This window comes from Diorhabda carinulata, chromosome 1, assembly GCF_026250575.1.
Source record: "Diorhabda carinulata isolate Delta chromosome 1, icDioCari1.1, whole genome shotgun sequence".
NCBI lineage: Eukaryota > Metazoa > Arthropoda > Insecta > Coleoptera > Chrysomelidae > Diorhabda > Diorhabda carinulata.
In genome coordinates, this window is record NC_079460.1 from 29,372,632 (window position 1) to 29,394,657 (window position 22,026).

Here is a 22,026-nt window from a genome sequence, read left to right on the forward strand (position 1 = left end):
CTGGGCGTCTGCTAGCGAGCTCCGTGTTCATGATTCACGTCTGCCTATCGAGTAATTCTAGCAAATACTGCTCTAAGTGGTGTTATGTTAGACAGTTCGGAAGAGCATCTGTCGTGATGATATCGGTGAAATAGTCAGGTCGGCGACCTTTCTTCTATGTTCTAAGCTATCCAAGTCAACTCTGGATCTCCTATGAGTCCAACTACTCTGTTCTGTATTGAGTGGAGCATCCTCAGCCGAGCTACAAATGTGCAAGCAAGCGATACTCCAAAGATGGACGAATATGTAGAGGATTATAAGCTTCTGCGGAATAAATAGCTTTTTGGTCTTATAGAGGACTCATGGTTTGTGAAGCTGCCTTAAGCAATTCGTCCAAGTGACTATTCCAGAACACATTGCTTCCAGCCTACACACCCAACAGATGAGTTTGAGGTGCTGGTGACCTTTTATGTCCAGACAAGACCAAATCCTGAGTAGCAGTGCCACCCTTCTTTGTAAAAAAGCTGCTCAATTTTATTCATCAAATATAAATTAACGATTTAAGTATAATTTTTCAACTTTATTTCTTATAGTTTAGCAATATGTCAATCAATATATTTTTCTAAGATTTTTTTAAGCTAACCGTCTCGCGAGATTATTTTTCAGAGCATAATAAAATATAAAAATAGTTGACACCAAGAGAAAAATAAGTTATTATGATTACATCTATTAATACCTGATATTAAAAAATTTAAAATATCTCATGTTCACGGAATTATTACCGGAAATATTCTTTTTTTGAAATATATTTATAATTTTTCTTGACCTTTTTTTCATGATGAAATTTAACATTAATATCGGTTGATCTTTACTGCCTTTTGGCGATAAAAGACAATAACCCATAAAATATTGATAAAAGATCATATGAACTTTTTTATATCAAGGCTGTTTTATAAGAAAAATTTCATGAAGGTATGCTAAAATTATTTCGTTTATTGAGGATTTCAAGGTTTCCTTTTTTTACACAAGCATTTAATAAGTAAATATGTAAGATTTGCGACGCTGTTTCTTGGAAAATGAATTGAATAAGTAATTTGATGACAATGTATCACACAAATTTCTTTTATATTTTATTTCTATTCAAGATGATTTTTTATAACCATGAAATAGAGTGGGATAAGTAACAAAAAGTTTAATTCGTCTATTGGGAATAAGCTGCATTTGATTTCATAAAATTATCAGTTTTGAATTATCCATTTACAGCTAGTATTGAATGAATAGTTTTAAGTTACCTTTCCTATACTTTTACGTTTCACCCAGTATATCTGCATTTCCTGACATGGTAAGTCCTATGGATATAATTACAAGTTCTTTAGATTCAGAACTGATTTTCTCATATTAATATACAATCTCGCTCATGTTCGAATGATTGATCTTGTTGGTTTGTGTGCCTTGTCATTTCCTGGAATTCTTCTCTACTTCCAACACAAAAAGAATTATTCTGCATTTAGTACATATATAGTACATAATTTTTCACAAACTTTACCAGCAAAACATCTAAACTGTACGTACAAAGAGTCATGTATTTCATTTTTTTCTTACATTTTCTAGTTTGTATTTGATTAATTTTATATTAAAACCTCATCATTTCGAATTTATCTGCTTCGCTCTGGTGTTATTTGAAATATTTTTAAATGCTCACTCAGTATTTCACATAATTATTTATTTATCGAAATTACGTTCGGCTCTGGCATCTTCTGTGAATACAAGAACATTACAATAACTAGTCTTGAAATTATAAGAGATGGCAAAGTCATGTCCCAAAACGCTTTCGCAAATACCATTTTCCAGCTTTAAATAAATAAAAAGGGTTTCTTTTCTTTTATCCTCGGAAAAAAACTTAGGTCACAGTACAACATGCATTCTTATCGATTTTATATTATCATTGTTACGTTCCTTTCGTTCAGTGAAATATATATATACTATGATGATTCAAATATAGTTCACTTAAACTCACCTTTAGTCTGAAAAGTTCTCGAAAACTACTATACCATAATAATAACGATTGATATGAGTTACTCTCACGCCATATTAATCAATTTTCCTTTTTAATTCTAAGTCAGTGTTAATATTTCAGAAGAAGATTCAAATATTTTCCTTTTCAAATCAAGTTGCATCTTTTTAATGATTCAAATCATAATTATTAAATGTGTTACGTAGAAAGTTGATATTATGGTGATGGATGAAAAACTCAAACTCTACCGAGGATTCAGTTTGAAATGCATAGGTTGAAGTTGCCACTGCGAAACAATCTTAACAAGCTGAAAATAGACAGCAATTTCTGAATAAATAAACATTTAACCTGATATCATTGAAATATGTAATTAACAGATTAGTGAGCGGGTATGCATCTTCTGGGGAGAATCATACTAACTGTATTATTTTCATTTGGGGTGGAATTGGTTAATGAATCATCTACATACAATAGAAGTTTGTTGTGAATAGGTTTTCTTCCAATTCACTAACACCGACCTCCAAGTCATTTTAAATTGGCGGAAAAATCCAACAACAAGAGGTTGGGTGAGGTGTGTCGCATTTTTTGGAAGGCAAACAAAGGCAATGTCATTTTCTTGGCATTGTTTTAAGACAGCGTCCGTGAAATGGGACGAGAGGTTATCGCCCAAGAGCACTTTGCGACCCGGCAAACGTTTCGCGTGAGGTAAGAACGTCGACTCAAGCTAATCGGTGAAAGTCTGGGTATCCATCCAACCATGGTGGGTACGATTTTAACGAGAATCTGATCTACAACACCTGTCCTTGCAACAAGGCTCATCTTTTGGACCCAATTCTATCCATTGCTGCTACATAGTACTCCAGAGGCTGAACCGCAAAATCATAATTGATATAGATGTCTTGTTAAAGTTGCATATTCGCTCTGGATATTTGGTTCCACGATGAAACACCATTTTTTGCTTGCCAGGGTCATTTTGTATATTTTTTTCATCGTAGTTGAACAGGTTACATGCTGGTACATTCTGTAACGCTTCCCTCAGATTATTAAAGTATTCTTCCAAGATATCTTTGAAATATTAGCTCGAGATTCAATATCCGCCGACACTTTTTGACTTATCTCTCTACTTTGTGTCTGGGAATCCCCACTCCACAGCAGTTTGTTGCACTTATAAATGCTTGTCATGTAACAATGTTTTAATCATACCATATATATAGCTTCGCTTGTCTTTATAGTGTATACACTAACCGAATATCCAGTAGTGAAAGTTGGTATTGTACCTCTAATTCCATTGAGAAAATAGTTTGAACCATATATTATTTTTTTTTTTTGTAGCTTCCAATTTTTTCCCATTGATTTATCGTAACCGATAGTAATATATGTTGTTGTAAGATATTAATTATTTTCCAATATGTCTCACACAAAAAACTGTTCTAGAAACTATAGTGTAATGTAATGATAACATATAGATCAAATTTGGGATACCAAATATAACAATAACCTCTTATCCATGGTTGCAAAAGGGTTTCCTTCGTCTTATTTTATAAACAACAAAGTATATGTGTGATAAATAGAATAAAAATAATTTCGGTTGTTCCTAACCGGATGCATTTGTTGAAGTTGAATATTTTTAGTAATACTTATTCAATGAGATATTTAGTGGTATACATGCTAGAGTATAAAGTAAGACGGCTTTGACAACCGAGAATATCGATAGTTACTTCCGTCACAGTTTACTGTCTAGGAGGTAAAACTAGTTCGTAGAATCATCGAAAATTGTGTGGTATTTATAGTGAGGACTACTTGAGCCAAATCCAATATTAGAATTGATTTTGTTCAGAAAACTTCGATCTAAAAAATAAACTTCACTCTTCTCGGCCAACCTTTGAAAAACTCGATGATTTTTTTCAAAAAATCGATTTAGATATATTTCATATCGCGACATCGTTACAGAATTAAGTTTCGAAACGCAATCGAGCATTTTTCTAAACAAATCATTACAGACGATGTGAGATGTACGCGGTTGAAGATTGGTCAAAATTTGTGAATCCTTTATTGATGTGGAGGAAGTTGATGATTTATTATGAATTACTGAAACTTGATCATACTTCAATTATCTACTATTAACAATTAATTGAAGCAGGCGATCGGAAAAATACAGATCAACTTCCAATTCATTCGACAAAAATTGAGAGTTTTGATGCATCCACCATATAGCCTCATTTTTACGCCCATCACCCCCGTATTACTGGTTATGGTTCCTAAAAAATTCTGTTATTGTGTAAATCTTATTCAAGAGAGTCTTTTGAAAAACAAAACTATTAGTTAAGTATTTTTCTTAGAAACTTACAGTGTCTGGGTTTACAAGAAAAGTGGAATTGATCAGAACGACACATGTATCATTGATTAGGAAATATGTATTTATGAATTAACCACAAAAAACATGAAAAAACTGAAATAGCTTTTTTACCAGCCAACTAAATATAACTTCAATCTATATATAAATTTTAAAACTATATATCACTCGTATAATAGTTTATTGGTTATATGAAAATACGTATTAATAATAATAAATGAGCTGTTCACTGTTCTTTGGGAGCAATATGCTATTAGACCGATAACACATTAAGTGGTCACTTCAGATATGAAGGATAGAATAACAAGAATATAAAGTGAAAAAAGACTGCCTTCTTCATCGTTCTCGAACGGAATCGATTCTGTAATCTCCTCTGAGAAGTTTACCTAGACTTTATATATATGATGTCCCTTTCTACTACGTATATTGTATCTTTCTCTACTTTCTCAATGTAATCGTACTATAAATGATGAGGTCCTGCTTTTCATACTCTTATACCAATTACCGAAAATTCTAGAATCAATTGGATCGATGAATAAGTGAAAATGATAATGATATTTTGCGTTCTAGGTGAATGGATTATCTTTCACATCTCTACCAGAAAAGAAATAGTATTCTTTCAGCCAAATTCCTCATTGACTCTACGAAGATTATATTCGTCCAAATTATTGGTTTAACGTGGACCGAAATTATAGTTTATGTCTGTCTCCTTTTCAAGTTTCTTTTTTCGCAGTAATTTTCAACTTCTACGAAATAAGATTATAACAAGCCAAAAATTATTTTGTCGCACTCAAGCAAAACATTTCGAAAACTGTTTACATTTTTCATTTGAAAAATAAGATCTATTTAAGCCGATCTTCTCGTAAAAGAAGCTGCGTCGATCTTTTCACAAAAGTAGATTCAAAACGGTAATAATATCAGATCAACATGAAAAACCCCGCCAAGCACTTATCGCAATAGCATAGGATAAAAACAATTCGTCACTTTATACTACTCAACCCAACAAAACTATTACTATGCACGGACTCTCCAGATAAGAAATTATTATATTAAGAAGATAGAGGATATTCTCTCCCGTTCAATATGAAATGCTATTATTACGACATCCAAGTTCATGTCAAACAGATACCTGAAAGTCATGCTCAATTGTATGAATCTAATAAAGCCAGTTATCTGATTTCCTAAAGAAGTACAGCTAATAGATAATTCAGAAATTCAATAGGAATCTTCAAGCTACTAACTTTTATATATTCAATATAATTCTAATTGTTTCACCACATATACATTATCAATTATTATTGTATCATTGACTGTAACTCTGAAATCTGATATCATCTGATCATAGTCGTGAGGTATATATTAAGTATACGTAATATAAAGTGAACACACTATTAACTACTACTACCACCACATCAACACGTGTGATTATCAAGTGACCGTCTTCACATACAAAAGACGTGTCATTTTGGGTGTTGGTTTGCTGGTGGTAGTGAACAGTGTGCAGTATGAATATCACAAATGGTTCCGGAGTTTTCAACTCAGTATCTATCGAGGAATATGGATCTTGAAAAAGTATTTACATTAAGTTTTTTGTTCGAAAAGTAAAAAAGGAGCTGAAAAAATCAAGTAATTATTAAATATGTCTATGGTGTAGTATGATTGCATTGCCTGATGTGCGTTTCAAGTTATTGTCTTGAGAGGTCGAAGGTACATTTATACTTACCTATAGAAACGACTTTTTTGAGTTCTTCTCAAACAGATCGACTAGCTCAAGATATAATCCCTGTAACAATCATTACAGCTAGTCTCGTAAATAACATTCTTTTCAAAATCCAGTCTTTTAACTTTAAGATCTATTAATTGTTGTTGATATTCTAAATTTATTTCAAATATACTCTATCTCTAATCCTTTTGTATTAATAAGATTGTAATGAACTGAAACAAGTTTCTCCTGTATTGGATATAGATTTTGGAATAAGTAGTACCACAAAAAGTTTTCTCAATCTTATTATGACGATCAATCAACTCATCTACCATTTCCCTATCTCAATCAGATTCATTCTTCATCAAATTTTTCGCTTCAAAAATTTGGTCATTTATGTTGGGTAGCGTATGTAGCGGTGTCTTTACTACAAATTTCAACATTTTTCCATTTTCATCACCAGAAATTATATGTACTCTCACGAAGTTGGTAATCATCTGTTCTAAACGCGAGCATGAATGATATTGGGCTCTACAGTTACATATAAGTAAAGAATAGAAACAATAGTAAACAAAACCAAGATCGTTAACTATTAATGAAATTCTCATTGATATCCATCTCCTGTACATAATATTATTTCTAGAAAGCTCTGTATATTCCTTCATGAATATTTCGACAAAAACATGTTCCACTTTGCCGTTCCCTGTCATATATACAAAGTCATCTTATAACATGGATTTGCTACTGTCGCATGACATTCCCTTTCTTTTCTACACTTCCGTGTTCATAATTTACACACATATCCCTTATTCTTGACAGTTAAAATGAATTGTGTGTTTCCCAATTTGTACGTTAAGGAATACAATATAAGTTACTAAATTTGAATTTATCACAACATGAATTCATTATTTTAGAATTGTTTTAGAAAATTAATACTATGCGAATAAATTGATCTTGATATCTAACACAATATTGATAGTCTCAACTACGTGGTATGACTGGTATGGTATAGAAGAGTATAATTATTCATTTATTCATTTCTAGCAAACCAAAACACAACATTCTAAAATTCACTTAACTTATCACAAAATATGGAGATAAAAACTGAAAACTAGGTAGATATAAAAAATACAAAAGAATGAAACATTAAACAGTAGTTTTTTATTGGGAACATGGTAAGAAAATACCAAAGTAGACTAACTTAATTAAGATTTCCGATGATTTTTGATATTATTAATGCTTGTATATATTTTTGAAATCATAGAACTCAAAAATCGATATTCAAATTGATGTTGATAGAAATATTTGACCATAAGTTCTTTTGAAACGAATTTTGTATAATTCATGTGAGATTGACATGAACATTGAATCATCATTTTTAAACGTCATTTCTAACATTTCTATTCCATGTATTTATACACCTCTACCATATATAGAATCAATTACTCCTAAACTTTAAATAACCTTAGTGTAATTTATGTAATTTATTTTAGATTATGAAAAAACAAATTCTATAAAAATCCAACGCCATTAACAACCAACTAACCATTATTTGAAAATTTGTTAATATAGTTTGATTGTTTATCTTCGTCAGTAAGTAGGCTGATACAATTTTTCCCATACATTCTGTTTGCTTTATGTAAATGAGTTTTATTTATGTTAGGTTATCCGATTTATAAGTGATATTTTAAGATCTGTATCTTTTGAATTTAAAGCAAGTTCAATGCGACGTTCAAGCTCAGTTTCATGATTAGCTTTTGTATCTTTTTTCTAATAATAGTAGAGGAGCCCAAGCAGGGATAAAAGATCAGATTAGTAGAAAAAAATTGATCATCAGAGTTTCTCGACCGCGTCAAATTAAGGTAAGGTGAGTAAAGAAAGGGGAGGGCTACAAAGCTGTAACCGAGAAACAATTTTTTTAATTTGAAGAAAACAATTTACGGAAAAATATATATGATATGAAAATTTTCACAAGCCGAAGTAAGAAAAATCCGTCGATAAAATTTAGTGCGTGCAGCTGCGTAATGCCTATATTATTGTTAAGGGAATACAAACAAATTTTTTGGTCATATTAGGCGAATTTCTCTATATAATCATCAGATTATGAGAGATCACGTCTGTAACATAAAAAACATATATATCTTAATCTGACGCGCTTGAGTATTTCAAAATGACGGATTCTTTTTGCACATTATAATAATGGCCGCGAGTTTGCATCAAGTGAAAATAGTCAGATTATTGAAACAGAATCTTTTTTCAGGTTCACTCAACCCCCCAAAATCGCGCTCTATTAGAGTTGTTTTTTTTGTTTTCAGCCCTTACGTACAAGCATGCAAACGATAAGATTAAAAAATTAACATATGTACATCATCAAAAATACTCAGGAAATTTATACTATCAATATCTGTCGCACTCCAGTATGTTCATGCATCAGTATTTTTTTACATCTTTGAAAATCTATAGGCGCTCTCCCCTCCAATGAAAAGGTGTACATTAAATAACAATTTTTGTCTTCTTATCGTCTAAATTTGCAACACAATAACTCTCTAAGACGCTCGAGAAAATCCCCATTTAGCATCCTAGCTGCCCTACTATAATGAATATTTCCTGTAGTAAGAAATCTCCTTATTAAATACCAAGCTATAGTTTTATTCATTGCAGTATTTGGAGAACTTCAACTACTTCGATTTTAACAGATTAGAATTGTTATTGATACAACTTCGTTTTCCCTATTAGTCTGTTACAAATATTGATCTTTGTGGAAAAGGAAAAATAATCCTTAATATAAAAAAATTTGAGAAAAAAATTGATCTCACTGCTTTAATAGCATTGGGTGTTCCATATTAATATTGTTATAATAACTTATTACTTTTGTTAGAGTTAGCTTCAGAAGGAGAATTTCAATAAAACAATCGACGCTTTGAGTGACATAAATATTCTCTTACGCGTCTACGTGCTACTATTGGTGGAGAAAATTTGAAGCTACTCTGGTGATCCGATTAAAAATAGTAGTACAAATTCATGACAGTATTATCATTTATCTTGAATAAGTGTGCAAAATTGCAATCAATTCGACGTTTTGAGCTAAGAGAAAATTGAGTTTAAAGATATATAGTTGGATACATGGGCAAAACACATAAAATCTTGTTAAAAATGTTGTCCAATCTTAATTTGAATAGAGAGAACTTTCCATATAATAAATTACTTTTATGATCTTTAGTTTAACAGATATTGAGCCAATCAATTCTGAGGGAAATACAAATTTGACATTACTAACCTCCACCGCCCCGTAGTTTTCAATTTGAATTTCATTTTATTTGTCCGTGAAACATCAAGTAAGTGTTACGTAATAAGATTATCAAAATTGTTGGTCATTTTAATGATTTTATTTGATTTGAAATATTACCTGGAATCCACCGTATATTCATGAAAAAGTTCTTGTTATTCCTTTCAGGAAACTACAAGGAATTTCGAACCAACCGTTTCTTTACCTGGTATGTGGAAGGTTTTTTCATCTTTATTCGGCGTAGCTTCAGTTTCACACATACAAAAATGAACCATTGTTTAGGTGTATCATGCGTATTTCGAAGGCATGCTTATTGAAGAGTATTTTTGTTATGGTATATGTTTGTTCATGTGTTGATCTATCCCTACATTTTCCAAATACTCTCTTTTGTGATTTTGTGAATTACGTGAAATTCGAAAAAAATTAGAATTCTTAAATGGATTATATTTATTTGAATGTTAGTTCTTCACGTAGTGTCCATTGAACATCCTGTTCAATGAAAAACTAAATCGCATGCTCTTGCAGCAGTTGAATAAATGCACAAAGATTCTGGTAGTTTTTCTTAAAGTATATATGTTTGTTTACTTAAATAAAACTTATTCCGGCAAATTCTGAGAAAAATAAATATAAATATTCGATTTTCAAAATTTAATCATTGTTTTGAATCAAATCAATGATGAAGCGATGTTCTTGGTTTCTCAAAATTATGATTCTCTATCAACCAATAAATTATTATAATCCAAGGCTGAAAAGTAATATCGGAGATTTAAGGGCGCATCCGATCTCACACGCAACGATATAACTATAGATAAAATTCGCGACATAAATAGGAATGTTTCAGTATCTCATTAGGAACAAAATTGGTTTTCTGATTGCTTTAAACATTTGAACATGCAAAAATGCTATGGAAAGAAATAAGGTTTCACGAATCAGGGGCAAATAATGAAAATTTGTTTACATGCATGTTACCCTATTTTGACACGTTTTTCTCTCTATTCTATGACGGTAATCTCAAACTTCAAAAATAAGTGACATGACCTCAAAACGAAATATTTGGACTCGATAAGATTAATTAGAAATCATATACACCTATCCATATTATTAAGCAACCAATTAATCAAAGACCGATGACAATACACCAATTTCTTTGCCCAATATTATTATTAGGATCATCAGAGTTAGTTATTTATTTTCAAAATTTGAGTTGAGAATTATTGATAGTTCACAAAGTGTAAAGCTGTCAAGTTTATTATGTCGTTTATCTAGGTTCTGTTTGCTGCTGAAGAAATGTATGTAGAAGCCCCAAATGGTCCTTAAACGGTATACAAAGAGAAGAACTTAATTGTTTAGAATTAACAGGCATGTAATAGCATCAGATGAAATGATTAGATTACGAAATGATTTATTGAATGAACCGATATTATAGTAATATAGGATTCAACAAATGAATTATAGTAAACGGCCTTAAAAACACGCTTTAATTTTCTATTGAACTAAAGAGAAGAAAATAATTGTTAATACTAGTATAAGAATGAAAGGATTGACGAGAGGATAAATGTCATGTGTTAAAAGCGTGTGGTGTACTAAATAAATTATCATAATTTATACTATAATATATTCTATCCTGTTTGTACCAAGTACTTTTCTTAATGGAATATAATTTTGTTGGTTATAGTTCTTCATTTCATTGATATGTAAACTGTAAGATTTTTCCTTTGTAAGCCAAATGATTAATGTCTGGCTAATAAAAATTGGGATATTTATAAGAAAGTTGATAATTGATGATTTTTGTCTATTTTCCATGTCTATATATATATATATATATATATATATATATATATATATATATATAATATGTATATATATATATATATATATATATATATATATATATATATCCATGTTACCTCATAAATTGAATTGAACTTGAAGAATGGATAATATCAAATCAATGGTTATTGAAAAGGCATAAAGGAAATGTACGAATGTGTGGATATAGCCTAAATGAATTGAACAATAATTTCATCGTATTATGATACGACACGAAGACAAATATGTATTCATTTAATAAAACTCCAACACAATTTTTTCCGCGAATTTTATTATGAAGAAAAAAAACTAATCAATAAGCTTAATTGGTTCAGTTGCTTGTCAAAATATTCCGCAAAAAGCTTTCTTCTTGCGATATATGAAATTCCATTGTTATATTTAAAAACAAAGATCCTTCCGGGTATGAAGTAACTCAAAGTTTAAGTCTCCCTCAAGGAACTATGAAGAAAATAATTCCATAAATTAGAAGAATCTAAGACCTTGGAACAGAAATTTAAATTAGCTGGAAAAATCTCCGGACACTTATTAAACAAGTTCGCCAAGCTATCTCCCGAATGAAACTGGTTGACTAATTTCAAGAGACACTTTTTTGAAGATAAAAATTTGATATGAATTTATGGGTGACATTACCTTTATCTTCAATATTTAAGTTTTCATGAGGGAAAAAACCGACTAAATTAAACATTAATTATCTAAAATACATATGATTATAGGGCCTGTGTTGGCAATATTGTACTAATCGCTGCGATATTTCAATTTAGAATACATCTAGCCCTCAATTATTATCTATTTACTAGATATTGCGTCTATTGACAGTACCATGTACATAAATGGAGCAATCGTCATGAGATTCAGAGTCATATTTGAACCAGTCATAAATAGAAATCTGTAACATCATACTTACAAGAAATGGTTACAATTATTTACCATTCACAATGGTTTTCAGACGAACCTACTTATTCAAGATTCAAGATCATATTCAAAAGATTAATACACTTTTTATATATTTTATAATTATAACTGACATAAATATTATTTTCTTGCTATACATATCAATTTATTAATTACTTAATAACAGATCAATGATCAGTGGCGGATTTAACGTTTTGCCGTCTCTATTGACCTCTGAAATTGGATACTTTATTACTTAATCATTCAAATTACATTTTCTCTCAATGAAACTGACTAACGCGTAAGATCCTTGTTTTTTTACAGCAAAGCGTTCGGAAAAACAATTTTTACCATATTTTACTAAGAGTTTAGCAAATTAATTTTCCTTCCATAAAGAATTCAGAACTCATCTTGTGAACAATATTTTGTTTTAATTTTGTAAATAAATTTGAAAAATTAGAACAAAATGTGCCTCCCCTTGTAATCTGTTGCCGTAGGCTACAGTCTACTCAACCTACTAGTAAATCCATAACTATATATAATTATGAATTAGTATCATATGCTCAATTCAATTTCCAAATATCAGGAAGTATTCAATTGATTGAGCCGTGCCAATGGACACGAACTCATTATTTATCAATAAACTAATAATTTTTATATACATATTGGTGATCGATCATACCTTCAAAATGAACAAATAAAACTAAGAAGATATTATGCTTATAGAAACTGCAGCGGTGAAAAGTTAATTTCTTAAGTATGGTCAAAATTTAACTGAAATCTGTTATGTAATTCAGTAACTAATATTTCGCTCTCTAATGTAGGAATCCTAAGACAAGTAATTCATTTTAACTGTCAAGAATGAAGGACTCATGTATAAATAAGAAATAAAAAGGTTTTACTTCGCCCAGAGAGAAACCGCTATATATTGCATTTTCTACGCGTATATACAACAAAGTGAAAAATGTTTTGAGCCTGACAAATGTATCAGTGGCAGTTGTTCAAATATAACAGGTCAGTGATGCAGAAGAAACAGAGAACTTCTCACAGACGAGACAGTTTCATGGCTACTTTGAAATGGATTACATTGTAAGCATCATCCACCTTTTTGTTGCGGTAAGTAATTGGTACGGATGGATAAAGTGAAAAATGACTAGACTTAGACGCCGATGCTCATTAGATACAAGTGGTCATTAAAAAGTTTAGCAAACAAAAATGATTCATATTAAAACTTCTGAGTTGAATGATAGAAGTTATAATAATAGCTATAATTTGGAAACAACATTATTTACAAATGAAATATAAGCTATTGGAAAGTTTTTGAAAATGAAATAAAAAGTCACTAATAAACCAGATTTCAAAACTTTGGTATGAACCTGTCAACTAATCCTTATCTACCAGAAAAGATACGTCAACTACCATATAATATAAATGATAATTGTTTCCACTTCATCCACCAGGGCCTTATAGGGTGATGATTGTGGAAATAAAATTGGAAGTATTAGATAGATGTCGGCAATTGAAAAATGACCAAGTACATATCTAGATTATTTATTATTGGTCAATCTAATATGTTGTTCGGAGATATATAAAAAAACCTCATATGTAGTGGCTAATGTGATATTATACATATAGTGCCTCCGAAACAATTTCTCTATTCTAAATTCATATATCTTAATGTTAATCGACACATTGGTATTAATTTAATCAATGACCCTTACGTGCTTACCAATTCCAAACGTCAGCACGATATTCCTAATGGATAATTTAATGTGTGCAAGCAACTTGTGTTCGCTCTAAATTAATTTAGATACTCACCTAAAGGTGTTTTATAGGCCAACTACAAATTAGTTTTAAGCATAACAAGAGGATGATATAATTTAAGCTTTGAATTGTTTTCTATCTAAAATACCAATGTCACATTATTTATTTCAAATGTCACACCCCCTTGAAAAACTTAAGTTGTAATAAAGTTAAATCGAATTATCTTTACAATCAACTGTTGTTAATTTGGATTTTGGAAATTAAAACAAGAAAGATATAGTTGACTTTCATATAATGATATAATCTATTTTCAAATTCTTCACGGACCTTTTTAGCAAAGTAGGACCGACAAACAACATTCTCGAACAATTCTTGGAATAGAACTACAACTATTCAATTCAATTCTTTCTAATTTCAATAGATCGAAAACTACTACTTTCCTGGTTCATGCCACGACAAATATTAAATTATATATTCTACTGACCGGTTTCGATGTTATGGTATCTCGTCATTGCGGCGTAACACGCCCTTGTTCGGAGTTTTCGATCTGAACTAAAAACGTTCGTCGATAATGTGAACTTTAAGCGACCACGGTTCGACATACTCATATATAATTGATGGTACGCCCTCGGGAATGGATATAGTGTCAGAAAGCATCTGCTGGTTCGTCTTTAATTACCCGAATCCAATACCAGAGTTGATTGGCTGATGTTTCCTCCATGCGTGATCAGCCACATATATTTCACAAAATCAAGAAATCTTTTAGTCAAAAAATAAGCAAACTAATAGATCAGAATTAGAGATATAATAAGCATTATTTTGTTTTTTGCTTATTTTCATGAGTATTTTTCGATCAAATTCATACTTATTATATTTTTACAATGGTTATTCTAGACGATAACCAATCACTCTACTGAAACAGTTAGTGAATTAAGTTGAAACTAAATAGCAAACTGGAATGTTTATCTATTTATTGATTTGAATACACTTGATTTTAAAGACTTATGTTTAAGAGCAAATTTCTTGCACAACTTTGCCTATATAGGTGTGGAACAAATTTTAAATAAAAATTATTGTAGAAGTGCAAAATTATACATGATTTATGATTTATGATTTATACAATTATATGACATTTCTGCCAGCTATTCCTATTCCGTACTTCAATAATCTTGAAAAACGGGCAAAACCATTTTTTTACATTTCTACTTGAAACTTTTTCTATTTCAAAACAGAAAGATAATATATCTCATTTATTTTGGATTAAATTTCCATATTTTAAGCTCTACACTTATTACTGAATCAGTATTATTGATATTTTCAGTTAGGTTAATAACTGATTTGATTGATACAATACTAAGAGAATTTATTGGAAATCATTTTTATATGCTAATAGCAGACCTAAAATAAATATTGTACTCACATATTCATGTTTCTATACATGCGACAAATTTACATAATTACAAAATATAAATTTACCTAATATATATCAATATATCAACCAATTCCACATTCAAATGCGCGCAGTTCACATTGACAGCTATAGGTATTATTAACTGCTACATTGTAGTTATTCAGACCTCAACTTCTGGTAGTAATGAAATCTAAATGAGAGGGAATATTCCATTCCGAGCTTAACGTTACTAATAAATTGAAAAAAATAGAAATATTCAATAAAAATTACATATTTTGATAATTACAAATATATAGTGCTTACAATGAAAATGCTTATAACAATGGTAATTTTATTTATATTACAGCTTCAATCAATCTACCTAGACTGAATTAGAGATATTTCATGAACTTATTCATTAGATCCTTCAAAACATGAGTGAAATTATGTACTGCTGGTATACATAAAATTAGGGTCACCCCGTAATTCAAAATTATTTATTTGTTTTTGTTTTTTTTGTCTAATCCTTCTGTTCATGATCACTTCAAAGTTTGCATATCATAAATTTCTAGAAATAATCATGAGTACATTTTTCTTCCTGTGTTTATCTATCTACTGCAAATTGATAGTACAATAAAGTTTTGTCACTGTAAATGTTCGAAATGACACAACAAATATGGGAATTTGTTTCCATATCACGAAACCCTGTATATACCAGCCGACGTTTATTGTCAAAAACTGAAGAACAAATTTCATATTCACTACAATGAACTCAGAATTTATATAAACATATCTCCCTCAACTATCTGAACCGGCTGAGAGAGAGAGAGCAGCGTTCAGATAATTAAAAAAACCGTCAAATGGCATTCAAAAAAATTTCTTTCCTATTATAGTCTATTAACAATGTTAGTAATTTATGACTTATTTGGTAAAACAATGTATCAAAATTATGGTTAAGATATATATATATATATATATATATATATATATATATATATATATATATATATATATATATATATATATATATATATAATCCTATCAAAGAGAAATATATGTGGTAGTTTGACAAACTTTCTTACTGAATACACTGTTTACACCACCACCATTCAGTATGAATATCGCCAACGGTTCCAGAAATTCCAACAAACTTTCTTGTTCCACGAAGTACTTCAGCTGTGGCTGTTATTTTTGCGTTTGTTTATGAAGGGAGAAATATACCGTGAAAATGAATAATAGAAGTAAATGAAGTTATATAGAACCAATTTTATAACCTAAGCTGAAAAATGTATACATTTATGCAGCTTCATCTTGTTTCATGAGTATAAGTACCCGGAATTATACCCCTATATATAAAACTAAACGCAAAAAATATGCAGATTTCAAAGTTTCTTGAGTTAATCAAATTCTCAGCACAAGCAATTTCTTTTAACTAGATGTTCTTTATGAATTGATTTGAAATGATGTTAATTCATAAATGGATCAAGTTTATAGTATACATTTTAATAAAAACTCTAATAAATTTAATTTCTCATTGAATTTAAATTAAAAAACTGATATAAAAAATCTACTAATGTGAACAATATATACTCAGTGTATAAAATATTAGCGACTAATATCTTAAAGTAATGCCCGAATTAAACTGTCCTATTAAAATAAGTAATGTACGAACTTAGGAACTAGGAAATTACAAAATCCCTTTAAATATATAAGTAGTATCTCTCCATTAACAATGTGCTTTGGGCTTCTAATTTATACATGTAATGTAAATATCTAAGATAAGCAGTGACGCAGTCGTAGGATGTGTTTAGTCCTTATTCGATTATTACATTTCAAATTGCATATTTCTATATCCTCATCTAGATGTCCGTTTAATAATAGAAATGAAGACATGCATAGATTCGCGCAGTATTTCGAAGAATTTACAAATGACGGCGACTATGTGGAAATAAATCCGAGAAAGAAATTAGTAAAGAGAATTATCCGGCCATAACGGTACCAAGGAAAAAAAATGTATGTGAGGATGTTTTAAATCGACAATATACCAAATATTTGTAATGGAACAACTTCAAGAGAATGCTTGTAAACGAAATCTGCATATGCTATTCATATTATAGACAGGCCTATGATACAATCAAGAGAAAAAAATGCATGAGGCAATCGAGAAGTTGAATATACCAGATAAATTGAGGAAATTAGTGGAAATCACGATGCGAACAACCGGCAGCATAGTTATTTTGGACGATAGTACTTCCAATGAATTGAAGGTAAGTAATGCATCAAATTATTTTATTCTTTAGCTATTTGATCATTCTTGGCATATTGACTTGAACCTTTCTTAAATTTTTCGAGCCATTGTTTTATTTGTTGTGTAGCAAATGGCGTTATTCTGTTGGAACCAAATATCTTCCAGTTCCTTCCCCTTAATTTTTGGGAGCAAAATTTCCTTATCATCTAGCAATATCCAACACCATTCACGCTAACTGCTGGGCTGACCGCATTTTCAAAGAAGTACTGAACAATGATGCCACCATTTGATATGTTGATATCTCCACTAAATTCACAGTTTGCAAAGCTGTTGGGTTTCTCAGATGGATTAGGCAATAGAGTAAAATCATTAGGCAGCACACTACTAAATACGCATCGGACAATAGTCACCTGATCGTTACCAGTAGTTCCATATAAAGCATCATCAAGTTTAGTATTTGACTTAGATATGACCACACACATGAAAGTACTTATCATAATATTGTTCAAATTTTCATCAACCATAGATATTCAAAATGAATATATTTATAATTGTCATATGTTTACTTTTTATCACAAATTATGCATATAGAAAATAGTAAAATATATCGTTCCATCAATAACAATCAATGTTCATTTATTATTAATAGGAAAAGGATTCTTTATCTTACCTTGTATGTTCCGAGATTTTCCACTATGCAGGGCAAACTGGCATCTCTACCTAAAGCCACTGTTACATTGGGAATTGGCTCTGCAAATCGGGGGTCATCAGTCATGGCTGAAAACAAAATGCAATTATTTTATTTCTTAGGACTTCCGTCTTCTCAACGAAGGTATATACTTGGTAAAAAACAGGGATTTTCTGAAGTAGAGTTAATTGGAAACATCCAGAATGTTTCAGTACTTTATTTATTCACCATTAAAATACAGGACGTTTGTATTATAAAATTCTGAGAGATTGTCTATTTGAGTTGAGTGGTTCTATGTGAATAAGGTTAGTCCATTGCAAGCAAAATTTATACCTGGTGTATGTATATAATGAAAACCGACTCATTTCATTTAATTAAATACACTCAAGCAAAATATATGCCATACCAGTGACAGTATGCATAAATATATTTGAAAATGTTCAAGAACATCTTGTCGATAAGCATCATCAACGAATAAATAGTAACCACAAATTTCACAATATTTGTTTCTTATGTTGCAACAAATTAAAAAGAATAAAATTTGTAGAAACCAGTGGATAATGGTAGCACAGTTTTATTAAATGTCTTGTTTATTTATATAATGTCTTGTGTATTTCCATACTCCTCTTCCATCTTCATTCAAGTAAATCGCATCAAGCCAATAATCTCACTTCTTAGGGACGACACAATTATAGATAGAATACGATCAAAGAAGCCCATTTTATATGAAAATGATACGATCACTAGTGTCTCTTTTAACATATACGGTAAAAAAGATGTTCATATTGACGAAGGAGTTCCCACTTTTTTTATTAATTGTTAAGTTCTGAAACTTTTCATTTCGAATATTATAGTACTATTCTTCTTCTTAAGATTTCGTTAAAACTAGTGTAGGTTGAATCGATCAATCATACCAGAGTCGTGATGATTATGTGCAGTTTAGAAATATGGATGGGCGCCAAGATTTGTCCAGTCTCTTAAATTGAAAAGAGGGTAAGATAAAATACCGCTCTTTTTGGCTGGTTCGACAAAAATGTTTTTATAATCAACAACCACACAAGGTACGTGTTCCTTAGTAGAAACTACAACTAGTGCTTCTCCAATTCCCATTCCTAAGCGGAAAACAAGCTGCTCGCACTTTCTATATATTTTTTCGAAGGAAAAATATTTATAAATAATTACAAAAGGTATCAACGTACTATCAAAAGCGCTAGCATGATAATACCAGAAGAATACAAACAATAACTAACAACATATATAATAGTCGGATTTCGTAAACAGGTTTCTTCAGAAAAATAACTCAAAGAAAGAGTTCAGTTTTGTGAACGTTGACAATGATATTTTAGTCTGTTTTAAATATAGTGATAATTAATTATTTCTTCTAGGTACTCAAACCTAAGTAAAATAATAACTATATATGAAGCCTTTCTGTATTCATGGATTATTGTTGTCATGTAACGAAAACAGATATGATCAAAGATTTTATATTCAGATTATAGCAAAAATATTCGTTTTTTGGAGTTATTCGGTTCAATAATTACGTGTAAAATTTATCGAATTCACGCATATGTTTAAAGTTTTCTTTCAAAAAAGAGTTTTTGGTGAATCTTTCGAGCATGAAGAGCTCTCAGAATGTACAATAATTATGATAGTGATGCATCATCAAAAAACTTTTCGTAATCCTTAAAGGCAGAAAATTGAAACGAGCTATTTTCCCGTTTATTACGTTCCTCATGAGTGCACATTTCTGTACCGGTGTGCGGTGGTCCTTTTCTTTGAAAGTTTGCATGAAACTTCTTAGAATGTGAAGGCCTATTCTACTGGAATAAATAGGTGATTCTTTTTTTCTCATGTTGTGAGAACAATTGGATTTTTCTAGGCAATAAATACAAGATATATAAAAAAATTTGAATAAACCAAAAAGATTTGCGTTCTTTTTTATTTATGAGTTGATAGTAAGAAATCTAATAAAATACATGGTTCGGTGACTGTTATCCAGTTTCCAAGAAAAATAAATTTGAATTGAAAAAGACCTACACACTACTTGGTGTATTAAGTATTAGCAGATATTTCGATTTTTATGCGGGGTTTTTCAAGTAATCCCTGACAAATGTAACACTATTGTGCTTTCTTTCAAAACAAGACATTTAAAAAATTCAGTTTATACTTGAATATTTACTTCAGGGTGCAATACCATTTTGAAACTCATTTGAACCATATCAAATTCCAAAACATAATTATTAGGGTACATTACAAGGTATTCGGGAAAACTTCGTTACTGTTATCCCCCTACTAAATCCTATAATTGTCCAATACAAGTCAATAATCAATCCATATAAAAATGAACATAAGAGAACCATCGATGGAATTTCCTATTTCAAATAGTTAAATAATAAACCCTCAAATACAAGGAATTGCTATGAATATGTCAAATCTGAAGTTGCCATCATAAAGTTTGATATTTTTAATGATGAACGTACTCAGAAGGTGTTGTCATCTTAATCGAAAAATGGAATTAAATCGCAAATATTTTCGTACGATGATTTTTTATGACTTTCGAGGTATATTAAACCAACAGCAGTGTGCCGACCAACTCGCTTCGACTCTGCACCATTTTGAACCACTGTGTTTCGCTGATTGTACTAGAAAACATCGACATTGTGTGTAAACTGCTATTGCAAGATCGTCATGTAACATACCGTTAGATTGAGGCATACTTGGACATTAGTTCCACTCACATACGCATTGTATAAACAGTTGGCTGCCGAGAAGATCTGTTCTCGCATAATTTGGCAATCGCTCAAAAAATAAGCTCGTGTCGATTGGTGCAAAGAACTGCTTAAAAAATTCAGCACAGATGTTTAAGTTCGTGACAGGCGACGACTCAAAAATCTAAACTAAACAACAATCGATTGTATAGGTCTTTCAAGACGAGGCAAATCCAACAAAAGTTATTCACGCACGAAGCACTTCGAAGCAAATGGTTAGTCTAATGGGACAGGTTGTATCAGCTACTATTTTAAGGTTTGTGGTTAGGGGGAGGTGAGATGAATATATATCGCTGGATACAAATATTAAAGTATCGCCACTGGCTCTTATACACAGATGGTACGAATGTGAATGATTTTTGGCCAAGGATAAAATATTTCGCAGTTTCACTTTATTACAGAGTTGTACTTGTTTAGAAGAAGCGGAAGAGTATTAACTGAGATAATGTGGAGGAGTCAGTTGTATTCCCGTCATCAGTAAGAGACATTAGGAGGTTCTATATTTTTTTTTTGTTTTTTATGTTAAAAAAATTTTTACTGGATTCTTGAGTATAGAGTAATATGGTAGCCTTATATCAGGAAAGAAATGATAACATTTGCAACACCTATTAAAATTTAATCAGAAAAAATAAATTGAAATGCAGTTGGCGAACTAGCTTGTAGAAGTTAGTGAATAGCAACTTAAACTCCTTGAAGTAACTGCTCTGTTTGCAGTGCGAATTGGAAAGTTTCTTCCTTATCATATGATAAACATGTTTGGTGAGATCTAAATCTGTTATATATAGTGGCTATGACAAAAAATTAACACAAACTTTTTGAAGAAACTGAATATGGCATGTAAACCTATTCAAACGAAGCAGTAGAGTAGTTTGTAGGACATCAAAATCATAACACCCAGCTATCCTATAAACAGTATATTGTAATGTTTTCTTTATTTATTTACACTATTACTCTCGGTGGGGTGAATTTATAGACAATGTCTTTTACCCACTTGATTTTACTTTACACTACACTTAACTAACTTTTATAATAATTAACTTCTCAATAATACTTAACTAACTTATATGATTTATTTAAATTTTTTGATTACTTTTCTATTTCGTACTGTTCAAT

The 22,026-nt window shown here is 30.7% G+C and overlaps 1 protein-coding gene across 1 annotated transcript in view; it reads right to left on the minus strand.

The window, feature by feature from the left end:
• LOC130890665 (lachesin) overlaps positions 1-22,026 on the minus strand; it is a 397,611-nt gene that overhangs the window by 263,968 nt on the left and 111,617 nt on the right. Inside the window, exon 2 of the mRNA XM_057794881.1 lies at positions 18,128-18,234. Coding sequence (XP_057650864.1) covers positions 18,128-18,234 — 107 coding nt within the window. The remainder of the gene's footprint in view (positions 1-18,127; positions 18,235-22,026) is intronic.